Source organism: Bubalus bubalis, chromosome 20 (assembly GCF_019923935.1).
Source record: "Bubalus bubalis isolate 160015118507 breed Murrah chromosome 20, NDDB_SH_1, whole genome shotgun sequence".
NCBI lineage: Eukaryota > Metazoa > Chordata > Mammalia > Artiodactyla > Bovidae > Bubalus > Bubalus bubalis.
In genome coordinates this window covers 47,583,597-47,603,970 of record NC_059176.1, presented here as the reverse complement: position 1 = coordinate 47,603,970, position 20,374 = coordinate 47,583,597, and the positions used below count along the sequence as shown (strand labels likewise).

Sequence of the window (20,374 nt, the reverse complement as noted above, 5' to 3'; positions counted from 1 at the left end):
CTTGATACGAGTGTCTTCATCCAGGGGCATGCTTGGATGCTTTCAGTATGGAAACTTGACAGCCTTTAGTTCTGAGAAATTTGAGATTATTTTGATCTTGATTTCTTCCTCCTGCTTTCTCTGTCCTTTCTTTCTGGAACACCTGTGCATATCTCCTCCCCAGACTCATTTTCTTACCCTTTCATCGCTTTCACCTATTTGTCTTTTTGTTCCTCCTGAGAGATTTCCTCAGTATTATCTTTCAACTCTTTTGTTGGGTTCTTAATTTCTAAGAGTTTTTTAAAAATTGTTTTCTAAAGCATCCTGTTCTTCTCACGAATGTAATATTTTCTCTAAACTCTCTGAGACTAGTAATGGTAGTTTTCTAAAAGTTTCCTATGTAGTTTGTTTCTTCCAGTTTGCTTTCTTTCTATTTAATTGTTTTGGTTCTTCATCTCCTATTTATAGGGTTTCCTCAGATATCTAGAAATCTTTGGTTGTCAGATAATGATTACAAATAGGAGACTAAAAAGCTGATTGGAAGTTCTGAGCAAGTAGGAGAAGCCTGAAACCTTGGGCCTTCACTCTAGGGTGACCTGGCCACCACTAGAGTTGGGAACTGACAAAATGAGTTTCTTTAGTTACTTTCTCTTGGACTAGCTAGATTCCATAATGAGTACTCTTCTTGTGTCTTGCTGAGTTTTCTGGAAGCTCTGCAGATTAGAGGGTTGGCTGGGCTTCCAGGATAGAGTATTTATTTCATAGATACGTCTTTCCATAGAAAATTCATGCCCTCAACAGTGCTGGCTTACTCTCAGGGCAAAGTTTTACTTTCCCAGATACTAAACCTTATCTTTGGACATATTGGGGAAGGAGCAGTTGGTTACCCAGTGGTATGGAGTGGGTGAGGAGATCCAGAGACCTAATTGTTTTCCACACCCTTTTTAACTTCTCCTTATTTCCCTTTATACCCAGTCCCAGAGGTATCTGGTGGCCAGTTCCTGTGCCCTTTGGGGATTTTCTGGTATTCAAAGGATAGTTCTCAGTTTCTCATCTTAGGGTTAAGCTGCCTTGAGTCTGTTAAGTCAGTTTCTACTTGTCCATCTGCTTTCCAGCTTTCAAAATATTGTTGTTCCTGTTGTTTTCATTTCTATTATCCAATTTATTTTGGTGGAGATTATATATATATGTATATATGTATATGTATATGTGTGTGTGTGTGTGTATATATGCATATATATATATATATGCATATATATATATATATATATATGCTTTCCTGGTGGCTCAAATGGTAAAGAGTCTGCCTTCAATGCAGGAGACATGGGTTCAAGTCCCTGGGTTGGGAGGATCCCCTGGAGAAGGGAATGACAACCCACCAAGGATTTTTGCCTGGAGAATTCCATGGACAGAGGAACCTGTCAGGGCTACAATCCATGGGGTTGCAAAGAGTCAGACATGGCTGAGCAACTAACACACATACACACATATATTTTTAATAAAAAACTCATTAATGTGGTTTAGTGGGTTTGGGTGAGAGAGTGAAAGTAGATGGTATGCTGATGCTGCTTTTTACCTAGAAGCCTGGCAAATTTCTTCTCATCTTTCAAGGCCCAGCTCAACCAACTTATCCTCTAGGAGGTCATCTCCAGCATTTCCACAGAGAGCTCTTGCTGTTCCTTTCACAGTGCAGCTTCTTGGTTCCTACTTCTCTCTCCCCATAAGACCGTGAGACAGAGCATACCCCTGACACCTCATGCAGCAGGCACGAAGAAGGAGCTCAATACATGTTTGCGAGTATGACCGCGGTGACCCTGACTCTGCTGACGGCACCTTCCACATTGCCTGTTCACTGCAGCTGCAGCCTCAGCGCCTTGACAACAGCAGCTGCTGCAGGAGCCTCCCTCCTCTCCTGCTTCCATTCTGTCCTTTGTAGCCACGGACTCTGAGGGCAACGTGCTGAAGCTGACCCGCGTCTCACTTACAGAGTCTTAGGGTATTTTACTGAATATCCCCAGTGTCATCATGGAAGTAAGCTTTTCCATGCCTCAAGCCCAACTCAAAGGAACAAGCTTTTCTCCCCTCAGTTGCCATAATCCCCTTGTCTCATGATGACCCACCAGGGCAGTGGGCTTCTGCTCAGGAGCACCTGGCATGATGGGATTTACAGCTGTACCAAGTAAGGCTGTGAGGTTCCCAGGCACTCGCTGTCTCTACCATCCATACCTTAGTCCACTGTTGTACCTAGTTCCTCCTTCCCACTCCTCACCCCCACCTGTGTCAGAGATCTTAGGTTGCCTGAATTTCATGTAGCAGATTAGCAACAAAGACTCTGTGATTACCATAGTGCACTATAAATAAGCCTTTCCCAATTATATTAACAGGGAGAAAAGGTAGACTGTAAGAAAGGGGCCAGGGAAAGGGAAAGGGCTATATAGAAAGATCAGAGAACAAAGAAGACAAGAGCTAGAAAGTGGGTCTCCCCTCCACCCTGCCCCACCCCCATCTGGAGTGGAGAATGGTGGGTGGCTGTAAACCTGACTGGCCTTCACATGAGACTGGCGTGGTGATCCTGGCTTCTTCCATGGAGATAGAGTGACCACATTTGACTCTCTTCCTTCCACCCTGCTGGTAGCATTCCCTAGATAAGTTTGTGATGAGTCAGGCTAAGCAGGGCCCTGCCAGGAGGAGGTGATGCTTTCATGGTGGGTGAAACCCTGGTTCAGGTGAGGAAGAATAGTCTGTGGCAGAACCCTTGCTGGCTGACTCTGCAGAAAGTCCTTTGGGACTTTAAGAAGTGGCATATGACCCTGGAGTTCTTCCCTCTCAGAGTGGGCATATGGGGGATAGTGGGCCTTGGCGGAGCCTTCTGGCTCCTGTCTCCCTCAGGGACCCCCTAGCCAGGGCTACTGTCCTTCTCGAGGTGCCCACCTCTGTCTAGCTTGATGATCCCCTTCCCCTACTCTCCTTACCTCTGTTGTCAGTTCTCTGTTAGCTTGTGCGTGTGTGCGGCCAGCTGGACAGAGGGAGTTAGCCTTTAGACTTAGACAGAATCAAGTTCCTGAAGATATTCTTTTTAGAGAAATAAGTCTAAGATGATGACTGCTGGGGGCAGAAACTTACATATTATCTCCAGAATTCCTAGTGAGAAGAACAGAGGAATAAGGGAAAGGAAGCCAGGGACTTTCTCATGTGCCAGCCATGTGACCCTGTGTAAGTTACTTGATTTCTCTGAGTCTCATGTTCCTTTTGTGTAAGACAGATTCAGAGACCCGTCTTGCCTATTTTGTAGAAGAGGGGGATTTGGATTTTGGTTCTTCCATGTACCAGCTGGACACCTTTGGACAGAAGCCTTAGTTTCCTCTCCTTTAAGTCGAGGATGTATAACAGCACCTTTATCATAGGACTCATGAGAGGAGCAGATGAGGTAATACAGGAAAAATGTCCAGCTCAGTATCTGGCTTATAGTAAGTCTTCAATAAATGTTCACTGTTGTCTTCACAGGGTTATTATGAGGACCAAATAAAATTCTATCTTTGAAAGCTCTTTGAAAACTCTAAATATATACATTCATCAGTATTATTCTCCTGAATCTGAGCTTTTCCAAACTGGGAGTGGTTAGGATGAAGCTGTAAGTCTCCAAGCTAGATTTCTTCTAGACTGAGGCATGCTGGCTGTGGAGCAGAGGTGTCAGGGTAGGAAGGGGAAGAGGGAAGGCCACAGGTCTGTACCACTGTGGGGTTTCCTGGCCAGGCCTGTGTGTGTGTGTGTGTGTGTGTGTATGCCGGCCTGTGGGCATACACATGGGCACATGTGTGTGTGCAGCTGGGAGTAATGGACCTCCCTTGCTTTTGTGTGTTTCAAAATACAGTTCATATTACCCAGGGGACAAAGAAATGTTTTCTGCTCAACTTAAGTTGTTACCAGAACCCATTGTTGCCAGAGAGCCCAAGCTTTCAGGTTGGCCCCCACCTAGTGAAGAGACACCAAAAGGTGGCATAGGGGCTGGAGCCCCCCAGCTTTGTGGCTGTGGGGCCCACTCAGCATCCCCTTCTTGCCCTGTCCCTGCCCTCTCGCTGCAGCCTGACTGGACTCAGATGCCCTGGAGGCTGAGGCCCAACTGGGCAGATCATGGGGCAAGGAGGCTCTGAGCTGGGCTCTTGGAGGGATGAGCTCACTGCTCGAGATGGTGAGGACACGCACGGTGATGTAACCAGGGCCTTTAGCTCACAGTGGAAACATGGGGCTCACCTTACAGTCAGGGCTGCCCGGAGTCTGTTCTGGCTGACGCAGCCACAGCCTCGCCTCCTTTGCTCCCTGTTCTTGTCACGGTTCCCCAGTGTGCCCTCTGCTTTCCACCCCACACCCTGGTGTCGTGGTTCTTCGTCAGCATGCCCTCCCCACCCACCTCTTGTTTGTTCACTCACTTTTCCCCTTACTCACTCATCCAGCAGATTTTTATTAAGTAGCTACTATGTGCCAGGCACTGTCTTAGGTGGTAGAAATACAGAAGTGAAGGAGAGATGATGACGCACATGGGGTATAAGTAGAGGAGAGGAGACAGAAGGGAATGGTTCCAGTATCGGGATTTGTGCTGTGGAAGGGAAGTGAAGACACTGAACCCACATTTTCTGAAGTTTCACCCCCCTCACAGCCATTTCAAATGCCTCTCATGCCATAAAGCCTTCCCTGAATCCTCAGCCGCAGGTGCCTGTTCCCTTCTCTGTACCCTGAGCCCTTAGTGCATTGCTTCATTCATTCACCTATAAATACTTAATGAGTGTTGACCCCATACCAGGCACTATTCTAGGAACTGGGGACATAGCAGTGAATAACACAGACAAGTCATGGAGCTGTTCTTTCCCCAGGGAGTTGGAGTAGATGGGTAGAAACTCATCAGGGTATAATCAGTCAGGTAGCAATGCATTGTTCAGTTGCTGACTCTCTGTGACCCTATGGACAGCAGCATGCCAGGCTTCCCTGTTCTTCACTATCTCCCAGAGTTTGCTCAGACTCTTAAGAGTCTTCTCCAGCACCACAATTCAAAAGCATCAGTTCTTTGGTGCTCAGCCTTCTTTATAGTTCAGCTCTCACACCATAAATGACTACTGGAAAAACCATAGCATTGACTATACGGACCTTTGTTGGCAAAGTGATGTCTCTGCTTTTTAATCTGCTGTTTATGTTTGTCGTAGCTTTTCTTCCAAGGAGCAAGCATCTTCAATTTTGTGGCTGCAGTCACCATCTGCAGTGATTTTGGAGCCCAAGAAAATAAAATCTGTCACTGTTTCCACCTTTCCTCCATCTATTTGCCATGAAGTGATGGGACCGGATGCCATGATCTTAGTTTTTTGAATGTTGAGTTTTAAGCCAACTTTTTCAGTCTCCTCTTTCTCCCTCATCAAGAGGCTCTTTAGTTCCTCTTTGCTTTCTGTCATTAGAGTGGTGTCATCTGCATATCTGAGGTTGTTCATATTTCTCCCTGCAATTCCAGCTTGTGATTCATTCAGCCCAGCATTTCACATGACACACTCTGCATGTAAGTTAAATAAGCAGAGTGGCAATATATAGCCTTGACATCCTTCTTTTCCAACTTTGAACCAGTCCATTGTTCCATGTCTGGTTCTAACTGTTGCTTCATGTCCTGCATACAGATTTCTCAGGAGACAAATAAGGTGGTCTGGTATTCCCATCTCTTTAAGAATTTTCCACTGTTGTGATCTACACAGCAGGCTTTAGTGTAGTCAGTGAAGCAGACATAGGGTTTTTTGGAATTCCCTTGCTTTTTCTATGATTCAGTGGATGTTGGCAATTTGATCTCTGGTTCCTCTGCCTTTTCTAAATCCAGCTTGAACATCTGGAAGTTCTTGGTTCCCATGCTGCTGAAGTCTAGTTTGAAGTATTTTGAGCATTACCTTACTAGCATGTGAAATGAGTGCAATTGTGCGGTAGTCTGAACATTCTTTGGCATTGCCTTTCTTTGGGATTGGAATGAAAACTGGCCTTTTCCAGTCCCGTGGCCACTATTCTATGAAGAATATAAAGAAAAAGAAACAGTAAGAGAGATAAGAATCACCAGAACGAGCGAGTGGTTATTGCATACAGGTGGTAGGGAAGGTCTCTCCATGGAGATCAAGTGCGGACAGAGGCCAGAGGAATCAAGATGTGATGCTCATGTGATGCTTGGGGCCAGCCAGCAGGGGCAAATGACTGGGGTACTGCAAGCAAGGTAGAGAGTGGGAGGAGGTGAGGCCAGTGGGCTGATATGGCCTAGATCATGAGGGCTTTCATGAGATGGGAGCTAGTGGAGTGTTTTGAGCAGAGAAGTGCTATTACCTGACCTTATTTACTTCCTCTGGCTGCTGTGCTGAGAATGGGCTGAAGAAAGGCCAGGCTGGAACTAGTGAGATAAGCAAGGAGGTTTTTGAGAAATTGAGGTGTGAGATGATGCTGATGGAGCAGTTTGGTGGCAAGGAGTGGCAGGAAGTGATCAGATTTTGAATATATTCTGGAGGGAGGGCCTGTGGAATCATCTGATGGAGTGGATGTGAGGAAAATAAAAGAATAAAGTATTACCTCCAGGTTTTTGGCTTGAGCCAAATTAGAAGGATAAAGTTGCCATTTACTGACGTAAGTGGGACTTGGCTTGGTGAGGGGAATAAGGAGCTTGGCTTGGGTAAGTCTGATACCCATGAGACCTCCAAGTGGAGATGTCAGGTTCGCAGTCAGAAATAAGAACCAGGAGTTCAGGGGAGGTCTGGGCTAGAGATACAAATTTGGGAGTTAGGAAGATATAGCTATTTAAAGGCTGCAGGACAGGATTAGATCCCCTAGGTTATATATAGAGAGAATGGAAAATGGTTCTGAGGCCTGAGCCCTGGCCCATCTAACACTTCTAGGTCTAGGTGGTGGGGAGAGGGCAGATGAAGAGATTAGAAAAAGTGGCAAGTAGAGTAGCACAGGCACTCAGAAGGAGGGGCATCCAGGAGCAAGCAAAGAAAAGGTTTCAGGAAGGGAAGGTCAATGCTGAGAGATTTGGTGATATGTGAGTCACGGGTGACCTTGATAGGAGCAATTCCTGTACAGCGGTAGGTTCAAAAGCCTGATCGGAGGAAACAGGGTAAAGACAATGAGTACAGAAAGCTCTTTCAAATAATTTCTCTGTAAAGGAGAAAAGAGAGAAATGGGGGCAGGAGCCAGGGAAGGATGTGAGGTCAAAGAAAAGAAGGAAGACAGTACAGAGGCTTGTATGCTGATGGGAATGATCTAAGAGAGGAAAAGCCTGAAAATGCAGGAAAGGAAGAACAAGCTGGAGAGATGTCCTCGATGAGGCAGGAAGAGATGGGATCCAGTGAGGGTGTCTTAGACAGGCACTTGGGCAGGTTATCGAGGCAGCAGGGAAGGCAGAGCACATGGCTGCCAGTTGCAGTTGCATCCCTGCTTTGTGTGGAGACCCGTCTTTTCTATTGTACAGTAGGTTCCCTGAGAGCAGAACTGTCAAGCTTCTGTATCTTCATAACCCTTGCTTGGCAGTCAGCACACACCTAATATATACATATATTTAAGGGACAAAGACCCTGATGCTGGAAAAGATTAAGGGCAGGAGGAGAAGGGGATGACAGAGGACGAGATGGTTGGATGCCATTACCGACTCAATGGACATGGGTTTGAGCAAGCTCCGGGAGATAATGAAGGACTGGAAAGCCTGGTGTCCTGCAATCTATGGGATTGCAAACAGTTGGACATAACTTAGTGACTGAACAGCAACAATGTTAGGAGTCTCTAATTTCTAGTAACTGTTGCAAATTAATTGAAGTCAGCTTAAGAAATGAAACAGAACTCCTTGGTAAGGCTTAGATGGACTTCTTATGGAATTCACAAGAGTGTGGCTGTGGCCAGGCAAAGAATGGAACCAGTATTTGGAAGGATATCAGGACTACCCTCTCTGTCTCCTTTTTTTCATTCTATCCTGAACATCAACTTCATTTCTATCTCACTGTAGCTTTGTCTGCTTCTCAGTCCATGTGGCAGAATATGGTTGCATCTCTTCCAAGTTATTTCCAGACCAAAGGATAGACTGTCTCTATGTTCCAATTCCCAAATACTAGGTCAAAGGATTGAATTAGATTAAGTGGTTATGTGTCCATTACTGGACCAATCAGCTAGGTGGCCAGGGAGGCAGGGACACGTGGCCCTCACAGCTAGAAGCTCTCTTTGTGAGTAGGGCTGAAAGTTGAGAAAGGATGGGCTGGAAAAATACCTCAGTCAGTTTCACAGCAGTGAATGGGTGAGAAGGTAGGTGTGGATGGGTGGATAGATGGATGACAAATGGATGGGTGGGTGGATGGATGGATGGATGTTTTAGCTGTGTCATCAAATAATACTAATAGCTCAGGAACCTGGAATGAAAGAAGGGTGCTTGGCATTGGTGCTGATGTTGGGTGTTGGGGAGAGACCTCTGAGAGTAGAGCTGTTATTACAGATGAGGATGTACAACAGGCCACTGAAGAGAGGAAGCTTATTACTACCAGCTAAAGCTTTCTGGAAACTCCTTGCTTCCCTTCTAATCAGCAGCCAGGAAATTTCTCCTCTATGTTTGCCTTCCAGTTGCTGAAGGGAAACAGTTTTTGGCCTTGATAGGGCCTAGCTTCTAAATATAAGCTGAGCCATAGGGTAGCCCTCTTCCTCCTGCCAACCCGGGGCACGTGGACCAGTCCAGTCTCTTCAGGTGGTCTGGAGAAGCCACAGGATCCTCTTGTCTCTGCCCACTATTTTGGAACTGGTTTCTCTGCAACCCAATCTGCTGCTTCCTTCTTAGGGTACCCAGAGCCAGAGGTGACCTGGTACAAGGATGACACAGAGCTGGACCGCTACTGTGGCTTGCCCAAATACGAGATCATGCATCAGGGCAACCGTCACACCCTGCAGCTCTACAGGTGAGGAGGCGGGGCCCGTTCTGCTCTGTTGCCCTCCTGCAGGTCCTGTGACCCAAGTCCGGGGTGGGGGCAGGGTTCTGCTGCAGAGTTGAACCACCTGGTGAAGCGTGTCTGGCTGCCAGTGTCTGGGATCTCCTAAGGCCAGGATGGGAGCATTTCTGACAGCCAGAGAGCTGAGCACAGCCAGAGGAGGTCCTGACCCATAGAAACATTTTCCATGAGGTCAGCTGCCAAAAAAAGCTCCCAAGTCATCCTTACCCGACACGGGCTGTGTGGGTCACCTGCTCATGAAGGGAGCCTCCTGGGCCCCAGGTCTAATCCCTCCTAGAACAGCGTGGCCTCAGGCAGCTCCTACCATCTTGCCAGCCTCAGTATCCTCAGCTGTGGTGAGGAGTGGGGGGTGGGGTGCACTTGAGGCAGGGCTGGCAGGGGCAGGACTCTGGCTGTGGGGATGAGGGGCTTTCACCTTCCACTTCATGCTCCTGCCTCTAGGTGTCGAGAGGAAGATGCTGCCATCTATCAGGCCTCTGCCCGGAATGCCAAGGGCATTGTGTCCTGCTCAGGGGTCTTAGAGGTGGGCACCATGACTGAATACAAGATCCACCAGCGCTGGTTTGCCAAGCTGAAGCGCAAGGCTGCAGCAAAGATGCGGGAAATCGAGCAGAGCTGGAAGCACGGGAAAGAGGCTGTGGGCGAGGCTGATGCCCTGCGCAAACTCAGCCCTGACCGCTTCCAGCGAAAGCGGCGGCTGAGCGGGGCTGAGGTGCCTGTCCCCTTGGCCCCTGCCCGGGAAGTCGAGGATGGACCCCTTGTGGCTTGGCAGGAGGGAGAGACCGAGCCTGGTCAGCACCCAGGTTTGGGCCTAATCAACAGTCTTGCTTCTGGAGAGGTGACCACCAATGGGGAGGCTGCCCCTGAGAACGGGGAGGATGGAGAGCGTGGCCTGTTGACCTACATCTGTGAGGCCATGGAGCTGGGGCCTCAGAGAGCTCCCAAAAAGGAGTCTGGGGCCAAGAAGAAGAAGAAAGACGTGGAACCTAAGCAAGGAGTGCGGAAACCAGAGGTGGAGAAGGCAGCTCAAAGCCATCGTGCCTCAGAAAACCGTTTCCCCAGTTCAGACAAGCCTGACTCCCGTGGGACACAGGGGCCCTTGGACGTGGAGCAGGTTCAGACCCGGCCCAGAGGCAGGGCTGCCCGGGGGCCTGGATCCCCTGGAGCAGATGGCACCAGGAAGCCAGCCACTGGTGCAGGTACTCCAGACCAGGCCCAGAAGACCCAGGCCCCGGCCCCTGTCCCAGGCCCAGAGCCGGAAGTGTATTTCTCCTTGAAGGACATGTACCTGGAGAGCACCCGAGCGGACCAGCCCCAGATGGAAGCAGAGGCCCAGACCCCTCGGGGCAGGACACCTGGAGAGAGGCCCTCACGTCGGGAATCCAGCGAAGCTGGAGGTGAGAGGGGGCCTGCTGCCCCCGGCCAGCCTGTGCCTTCAGCTCCCCAGCCAACCAGGCCCCTCAACAGGAAGAGGTTTGCCCCTCCGAAGCTCAAAGGAGAGCCCACTGCCAGCAGCAAGCCTGATTCCTCCCCGAGTCAAGATTCAGAACCTGGGGCTCAGAGCTCGAGGAAGACTCCATCCCAGACTTCTGCCCAAGTGCCCACACCCCCTGCGCGTCGGAGACACAGCACCCGGGACAGCCCCCTGCAGGGACGAGCAGGCCCCAGCGCTCCAGGCAAGGTACGTGTGGGTGTTGGGACCTGGAGGCCGCTTGGGGCACTGACCTCATGGAAACTGTTGCTGTAACAGCTTGGCAGCCAGTGAGCAGTGGGATATTTATAGAAGGGGGTGGGGTGGGGTGCTAGCCAGGAACAGGGACCACAGGCCTGGCCCCTGCCCCAGGCGGTCCCCAGCTACCAGGCATGTGGGCAGCACAGCCTGACTGTGACCATCTCCTCTGATAGCAGGGATGTTCACTGCCAAGCGACGATGTCCAGAACGAGGTGGAGGAGGAAGATGTCCTTTGGGGAGGAAAAGAAGGGGGAGACCGAGGAGTGGTCTGTGGTGGGCAGTGGGTCTTTACCTGGATGCTTATTAGAAGACTTAAAACATATCCAACGTCCAGAAAATTCTGGCTTAATCTGGGTTTTTATCTGAGATTTTGGAGTCAGGTGTTACCTGTGTGCAAATCTGACTATCATCAACGTTTTGTGATCTTCAGCAAGTCATAAAACTGTAATAAAAATAACGCCTACTTCATGGGGCTGTTGTGAGAATCAGAGTGCTTGGCACAGGGCTTGGTGCATATTAAGAACAAGACAAATGGCAATAGGTTTAAGACGTTCCAGTGGTGGGAGGTAGAGGCAAACTGTTTTACCTGAGAACAGGAGTGCTGGTGTTTTCCTGGGGATCTGGTAGCCAATTGAGGAAAGAGGTCTTGTGTGGAGATGGGGAAGGGACATACACTCTACGAAGAAAGAGGCTGGTGGGTGACAGGTTAAGGAGTTTGATAAGGGAGGGGAGGGTGAAGAGGGAGGGGAGGAGCAAGACTGAGGGGATTAACAGAAAAGAAACTGTTTGTCCCGTTTGGTCAGTGTTTCATGTTTCAGAGGGCAGAGGGCAGGCACTCTTTCCCAGGAGTTTGTAGAGAGAAAGGAGTGTTTTATAGAGGGGCAGAAAGAAGACAGTATTTCTTATGAGTGGCAGAAAGCAAAAGTGTTTCAAGACTGGAGATGAGGGACTTTCTCCCTCACCTAGTGGCTAAGACTTCCACTGTGGTCTAGTGGCTAAGACTTCCACTGCAGGGGTGCAGGTTTGGTCCCCAGTCAGGTTGGTTAGGGAACTAAGATCCCACATGCCATGTGGCCAAAAAAAGAAGAAAGAGAATTTCCTAAACTGAATAAAAATGAAAACACAACATATCAACGTGAAAAAAAAGATTGGAGGTGGGTTGTGTAAAATAGATGGAGTACACTTACACTAAGAAATTGTTGGTTGGTTGTCTGAAATTAAATGTAACTGGGCGTCCTATATTTCTCTTTGCTAAATCTGGCAACCCTAAGTAGAGACAGCATTTTGGGGGAGCTAAGATGAAATTGTTTCTTGGGTCACAGGAATCCAGGAGCATGGGTCTGGGGAAATGGGGAGCAGCTGAAAGCAGCATTTCACAGGGGTCGAGGCAGAAGATGGAAGGGTGAAGGGACAGACATGAGGTACACGCTGCTGCAGGACCTCCAAGGGTGCAGTGGGGAAGGTAAGGAGAACTGGGAGGAGCTGCCTCTCCCATTGAAAGGACTTTCAAAGAGGTAGGAGGGAGCGCCAGTTTCTAGGGTGATGAGGGGAGATGTTTTTATTTCAGTGGCTGCTGAGATTAGTCTGTGGGGACAGTAGTTCAGAGGTCTTTGGAGTGGAGTGAACCTCAAACCAGACTCTGGAATCTGTTCATGACTCTCAGACCCTCATGCCTGGTCTCATGAGATCTCAGTAGCTGGAGTGGTGAGCTCCTAGTGGCCAGATGGGGCCACTCCATGTGCCTGACAGCCCAGAGGCTGGACTGCAGGGCATACTGTAGGGATGGCCCTCATGGGCCCCTAGGGAGCACATTTGGGACGAGATCAGGCTGGTGGCCAAGTCTGTGAGTGAGTCTGGCTTCTCCACCCACAGCGGTGGGGAGTACCACAGCCAGACGGCTGCATCCTCCTGGCAAGGCCTTCTCCGAGGTGGGATGAATGGGCTAGGGCAGCACAGGGCAGGAGAGACTGTCTGCAGAGGTTCTGCTGTGGCCGCAAAGAGCTTGTGTGGCTTTTATTTTATTTTAATACTTTAAAAAATTGTGGAATGTATCATCATACATGTGAAAAATGCATATAATGGCCATATGTATTCTGAAGATGTTGCTTTTTAGTAGCTGAATTTGATTGGTTTCTCATATTCTCATTCTACCAAATCACTTTAGTTTTTGATAATGAAAGGAAAACATGGCCATAGTAAAATATGTGGGGGAAATTCTAAAAGGAAAAAGTAAAAACTCATCTATAAGTCTGCCATCCAGATATCTTGCTGTATCTACCAGTCTTTTTGCATATGTGTTTTATTATTTTTTAATTTAATTTACATTATTTTGATTAGTTTTATATTCTGCTTCTTTTACTTCTCATTATTTTATGAGCATTTTCTAATGGTTCCTTAAAGTTATCTGGAAAAGTTCACTTTTTGTGGTTATGTAAGATGCCACAATATACATATTTTAACCATTTCTTCAATAGTGTTTATGATTTTCTTCCTTATTCCAAGGTTAGTTAAGCATATATCTATATTTTTATAATTTTTATTGTTTGAATTCCTTTATTTGACTTTTAAATCAGTCTGGAATTGATTCAGGTATATAGCATAATATCAGTTTCTAGCTCAACAGTAAGTAATTTCCCCTCATATCTATCTTAAATAGTCAACCTTTTCCTATTAGTTTGTGATTCTTTCTTTATAAACTACCCTTATACCCACTAAAGTCTATTTTAGTTCCCATATATACATCTATCATAATCCATTAATCTATTTGTTGATTCTTACAACAGAATGATCTCATTTAATTATTGTAGCTTTAATTTCTGACAGAGCAACCCTCTTATACTTCTTTTAAACATTTTTGAAGTTATTCTCTCTTATTTATTTCTCTAGGAAAACTTAGAATCATTGTTTGAATTTTTCCAAACTCCCAGATATCATTGTTTTTTTTTTACCTTGTATCTTTATATTCACCATTAAAAAAAAAACCCACACATTTTCAAAACAGTGATGAATTATTTTTAACAAGATCAAAAATATATTAAATCCTTTTATGGAAGACTAGTCAGATTTGAATTTTGAATGGTCTTTTAGTAAAATTTGCTAGGCGTATATTTTTAAAGAGCTTGACTGAGGTATGATTTTATGCCAATAACAGTCATCTATTTAAAGTGTACAGGTCAGGGCCGCCCCTGATGGTCCAGTGGTTTGGACCTCCCCTTCCAGTGCAGAGGGTACAGGTTCATTTCCTGGTCAGGGAGTTAAGATCCCACATTCCTCTCGGCCAAAAGACCAAAACACAGAACAGAAACAATAAAGTGTACAGGTCAGTGCACACAATTCAGAGTTGTGCAGACACTCACATAATCCAGTTTTAAAACATTTCATCACCCTAAAAAGATTCTTGTTCCTTTTTGCAGTTAATCCTTGTTCCCACCCTGAAGTCCAGGCAACCACTAATTTGCTTTCTGTCTCTCTACCATTGGTATTCTGATTGAGATTGCATTAAATATAAAAATGAATTTGGAAAAATCAATATCTTAATATTTAGCTTTCTCATCTGGGAGCATGGTATTTCTTTCTGTCATTCAAGCCTTCTTTTTTAATTAAAAAAAATTTTTTTGGTGACCCTTCACAGCTTGTGGGATATTAGTTTCCCTTTTAAAAGTGCCCTAACCTGAGATCTTTTCTGAGCCTGGCTCAGAACTCTGGAGCTGAGGTATAGGAGTGTGGGGATATAGTCAATACCATCCTCTGAGGGGATGGTATTGACATGAGGAGGCTCTGCTGAACGCCTCAAGACCTCACAGTACCTTACGCCCCGCACATCCTGAGGATGATCATCTCAGTATGTGGAAACTCCGCTCCCACCATCAGGGCGCTTTGGTTTTCAGAGCCTACATGAATATACGTATTTTCTGAGAACTGTTGAAGGAAGGAGGGATTGGGGAGAGACATGATCATTGCTTAAGGAATTATCTAATAACTCAAGGGGATTAGACTTGCTCCAAACCATAAGCTCAAAGAGTTTGTGGTGAGTGTTACTACTGTAGGTTTCTAGGGACGAAGCGTGGGGCGGTATGTAGTCACAAGGGAAGGCATCTGGAAAGGGGCCAGACTGGTTGGCAGCATGTATAGGATTCATCACTAGAAATACCATAGTAGAAAAATATCCAATACAATTTTTTAATATAAAATAATGCCCATAATATCCTCAGATAAAAATAAAGTAATGGGTGAAAGAGAGGAAGGAACACATTCTGGGAAGGACACATAGCCTGAAACAAAGGGAAGGTGGTAGGCTAGGCAAGGAACTCACACCTGCTTGTCCTAATCTTAATGCCTTGGTGCATTTAAAGCCTCTCCACACTTTTTCTTTTCTGTGTCTTGTGTTCTGCTTTAGTTTGTTTAGCATTAACTGTAACATCCTTCAGGCTTGGGCGTGAGACAGAAAGGGGAGAGAACTAGCACTTACTGAATATTAGCTTCCAGTAATGCTGGGTTAGATAATTTAGACCAACTCTCCTACTGAGGGCAACTAGTAGAGCAAAATATAAAAATGTCTGCTTGAAGGCACTGGAGAGCTAACAAAGTGAAGAATCGCTTTGCAGGATCTGGGATAAGATGGGAATCCATAATGGTGAGCCCCAGCACTTGGTGTAGCTTTTGTCTTGGGGTTGTTTGTCACTCCAGAAGAGATGAATGAGACACTCAGCAGTGTTGCAGACAGCCTCAAGGGACTTGGGAGACCACAATTGGAGCCCACGGTCTCAAGAGTGGTAGCCCTGGTAAACCCTCTGGTCTTTGGGCGGGGAACCCTGAAGGTTTGTACCATAGGATTAAGGGAACCAGAAGCAAATTACCCTCACAGGGATTGAGGCTTAACTCTGAGTTACCTGGTGACCAAGAAATATCTCGGTCCCTGAAGTTAGGTTAAGGTGATTCAAGATACCTTGCCCCCCAGTGCCTGGGTGTGCATGCAGCACCTGGGAGAAACAAACAGAAATCACCTGGAGGATGATAGCATCATCTTAAGCCTCAAACCATTTCTGAAAAATGTTTCAAATGTAATATTCGGCACCTAAATGATAGACAGGCACACAAAGAGAAAAAAAAAACAAAACATGAAAATGGGGACTTCCCTGGCCAGTCCAATGGTTAGGACTTGGCGCTTTCACTGCCATGGCTCCAGGGGACTAATCCCTGGTCAGGAAACTAAGATCCTGCAAGTTCAGTGGCACAGCCGAAACAAAACCCAGATATAAAGCTTACCGGATCACCAGAGCCGAGGGGCAGATAGATGTTCTGATGGGAACAGCCTTAAGGTGACACAGAAGGAAGCTGGACAGGGCTGGCCAGAGGCCTTGAAGTTGCCTCCTGTGACACTTGAAGGTGTGAGGGGGCAGAAACTCAGCCTGGCTCAGCATTCTCTGGGGTGTGAGCTGCTCATAGTAGGATGCTTATTTACTGGGACGTTAAAGGCCTGCTACCTAGTTTATGTTACCAATTGCCTGTGGTGCCACTGAAATGATAGAAATCTGAAACAATCTCGATATGAATCATATACTTTTGCTTTTTTCCTGATAGTGTGCCAACAAGATACAGTTATCATTTTCCTGAAGAAAATGGCTTGATTTTCCCCTGATTCTTGTTAGGGAGGGCTGGGATGGAACTTCTACATTCCATTTGCCTGGGAGCAGCCAGACCTGGGTTCCCTCCTAGCTCAGGATCCAACACGGACAGGTCTAGAGAAAAGACTCTTCTCATAGAATCACTGAGAGCCAGGCCTGGGGAGGACCCAGCAGTCACCAGGTCCATTGGCCTTTCATGGAACTCTATTTTTGAATGAACTGCTTTGAAGGGGCCTGGAGTCACCTGCCTGGACTCTTGATGTATAAAAGTACTTTATTTTTTGGTTTAAGTAAGGTTAAGCAATGTGCCCAGGACCACATGACAAGGGATAGCAATACTGAATCCAGAACTCAGGGTGCCTGACTCTCAGTTGTGGAGTCCCTGTTCTGCTTCATAATGTCACTGCCTCTCACCTGCCTCCCAGCGGAGGAAAAAGAGCAGCATGAAGAGGCCAGAACCTCTGTGAAAACACAGAATGACAGTAAGGAAGGTACAAGGAACTCCTCCTGTGTCACGTTTGGAGATGAGGTGGTTCCCTCACACTGTCCCCAGCACACCAGGTACCACATTCTCTCTGAAAACTTCCTGGAGCATTTGGCTTACCTAATAGGACTGTGAAGGGTAAAACCCACCATTCAGTTTATCAGTCTGACCTTATAAGTCTTCTCTTCCTGGAAGATTTCCTTTTTTAGCCACTCTTTCCTGGCTAGATATTACTCATCTTTAGGTCTCTGTTCTCATTTCATTTCCTCATTCCCCAATTTGATTGATATTTCCCTGTTATAATTCCTAATTAACCCTTTATTTTCCTTCCTATGCAATTAGCAATTACATAAAAACTATTCAAATTATTTCTTCAATATCCATCTCTCCCATCAACAGTAAGTGCCATGAGGCCAGGACTGTGTCAATCATTGCAAGGTCAAGCACAGAGGTTGGCAAACTATAGCTTGGGGGCCAGATCTGGCTTGCCGCCTGTTTTTGTATGAACCAAGGGCTGAGAATACTTTTTACACTTTTAAATAGTTGGGGAAAATATCAAAAGAAGTATATTTTGTGATGTGAAAATTATATGAACTTCAAATTTCAACGTTCATAAATAAAGCTTTATTGGAACACACACACACACACACAAAGAGCAAACAAACAAACGAAAAAACAACATAAAAAAGAACCAGCAAAAACAGCCACACAATGTATTCCAACTTTTGGAATGATCAGACATGAACTAAAAAACTAAAAACTGTACATCCTATATTCTAAAAGATAAAAAGTTAAGACTGAAAATTTCAGCAGAGAACTAGAAACTATAAAAAGTAGCAAAGACTTTAAAATGATGCAAACTAGAATTCCAGAACTAGAAAATATAATAACTAATGTTAAGTTAGCTATTGTGCTTATGGTAGTTCCAGTTCTGGACGAGACAGAGTGAACACCATCCACCCTGTATCCCCCACTGATTGCAACTAAAAACTTGGGCAAGTCACCTGGTGCAGCTATTTGATGACTTTGATAAACACATAGTAGCAGACAGACTGAGGAAAAAGACCAGGAATACTGGTCAGTACTACTGATCAGTGCTACTGATTTGGCAATGTTGTTGTTCAGTCGCCAAGCCCCGTCCAACTTTTTGTGACTTCATAGACTGCACACACCACACTTCTCTGTCCTTCACTAGCTCTTGGAGTTTGCTCAGATTCATGTCCATTGAGTCAGTGATACTATCAAATCATCTCATCCTCTGCCTCCATCTTCTCCTTTTGCCTTCACTCTTTCCCAGCATCAGGGTTTTTTTTCCAGTTAGTCAACCTCTTCAGATCAGGTGGCCAAAGTATTGGAGCTTCAGCATCAATCCTTCCAATGAATATTCAGTGTTGATTTCCTTTAGGATTGACTGGTTTGATCCCCTTTCTGTCCAAGGGCTCTCAAGAGTCTTCTCCAACACCACAGTTTGAAAGCATCAGTTCTCTGGTGCTCAGCCTTCTTTATGGTCCAGCTCTCACACCCATACATGACTGCTGGAAAAACCATAGCTTTGACTGTGTAGACATTTGTTGGCAAAGTGATTTCTCTGCTTTTTAATACTGTTTCTAGGTTTATCATAGCTTTTCTCCCAAGGAGCAAGCGTTTTTTAATTTCATGGCTGTAGTCATTGTCTACAGTAATTTTGAAGCCCAAGAAGATAAAATCTGTCAAATCTCCTACTATTCCCTGGCCTGGTCTATGCAGTCAGAAACTCAGAAGTAAGCACCAGTATAGAGAGAGATTCAGGAAAAGCCCTTCAAGACAGGCCTGAGAAATAAGAGAGGTAAGAGAATGGTGGAGAATCTTTCTCTCTGTTTGGAGGAGCTGTGGTCCCAAGAGGGTGGGATCAATTTCTGTTGTTTTTTTTTTTCTCTTCTGGATGTCTTCCTTGGTCTAAGACAGGGACTCATGTGTGAAAGTATGTGACAGAGAAGGCTAAGTGAAGCCTAACTATCTGGACAGAGGAATGGAAAAGGTAATCCTAAAGACTCAGGAAGTAAAGGGTAGATCATGGGGAGGAAGTTTTGGGAAAGTGACTTCATAAGCTGTTTATAAATTCCTGGGCTTATTTCCAAGCTATTCATGCATGGATCTGATTCTGAACATTGTATCAAGAAGAACTAAGAGGGACTTTCCTCAAGGTTCAGTGGTTAAGACTTTGTACTTCCAATGGAGGTAACATGGGTTCAATCCCTGTTAGGGGAACTAAGATCCCACTTGCCTCTGGAAGCAACCAAAAAAACCCACTAAGAGACCATCATCCAAGTCCCAGACTGGCCACTGGGTGGCACACACACAGATCTGAATAACACTGTAAAGACTGAAAATGGAACTGAATTGAAACTACAATCACAGAAGGTTGAATGGAACTTGGAGCCTGACTACAACCAAGTAGATTGTCTGCTGAGACAAAAGTATTAACATCCTCTATAGGATTTATTCAAGAAACCAGAATCTCATAATATTCGAAATGTCCAGGATATAATGAATTTTACTTGGCATATGAGAAAATAAGGAAGATCTCAACATGCATGGGAAAAGGCAGTTAAAGGATGACAATGTCAAGATGGCAGATATGTTGGAATTATCTGACTTTAAAGCAATAACAAAAAGTAAGGGTGAGCACTCTGGAAATAAGTTGAAAGATAGAAAGTCTTGGCAAAGAAATACAAGATGTAAAGAACTAAATATTAATTTTAGAACTGAAAAAATAAAATAATTGAAATAAAATGACTTGCTGGTTAGGCACAACAGAAAAATGAGGATGATAAAAAATAATGTACTTTGAAAATAGTTGAAATTATTCAGTTTGAGTGAGAGAGAGAAAAAGACATGAATTTCCTCAGGCATCTGTGGTACAATAGCAAAATGTCTAAAATTCATGTCCTTGGATACCCAGAAAGAGAGAAGAGAGTGTGGTGCAGAAAAAATATATGAAGAAATAATGGCTGAAAACTTCCCAAATTTGGCAAAAAAATAAAAACAAAACCCCACAAACTTACAGATCAAGAAGTTCAGCAAACCCCAAATAAGAAACACCCACATAATTCCATGCCAAGGAACAGCATAGTCAAATTGCTGAGAACTAAGGACAAAAAAACAATAAAATCTTGAATGTAGAAAAAAATTATGCACTGTTTCTAGGGGAACAGTAACTCAAATGACTGCAATTTCTCATCAGAAACAGTGGAGGTTAAAAAGGAAGTGAAATAATATATTTTTTTAATTTTTTAAAATTTAAATTTATTTACTTTAATTGGAGGCTAATTACTTTACAATATTGTATTGGTTCTGCCACACATCAACATGAATCTGCCACGGGTGTACACGTGTTCCCCATCCTGAACCCCCCTCCCTGTACCATCCCTCCGGGTCATCCCAGTGCACCAGCCCCAAGGATCCTGTATCAAACCTGGCCTGGCAATCCATTTCTTATATGATATTATACATGTTTCCATGCCATTCCCCCAAATCATCCCACCCTCTCTCCCACAAAGTCCAAAAGACTGTTCTATACATCTGTGTC

The 20,374-nt window shown here is 45.4% G+C and overlaps 1 protein-coding gene across 4 annotated transcripts in view; it reads left to right on the top strand.

Moving 5' to 3' along the window:
• ALPK3 (alpha kinase 3) overlaps positions 1-20,374 on the top strand; it is a 59,365-nt gene that overhangs the window by 16,136 nt on the left and 22,855 nt on the right. For all 4 annotated transcript variants that reach the window (XM_044932896.1, XM_006058299.3, XM_044932895.1 and 1 more), the window contains 2 exons: positions 8,798-8,915; positions 9,408-10,647. In XM_044932896.1, coding sequence (XP_044788831.1) covers positions 8,878-8,915; positions 9,408-10,647 — 1,278 coding nt within the window. In that variant the 5' untranslated portion in view covers positions 8,798-8,877. The remainder of the gene's footprint in view (positions 1-8,797; positions 8,916-9,407; positions 10,648-20,374) is intronic.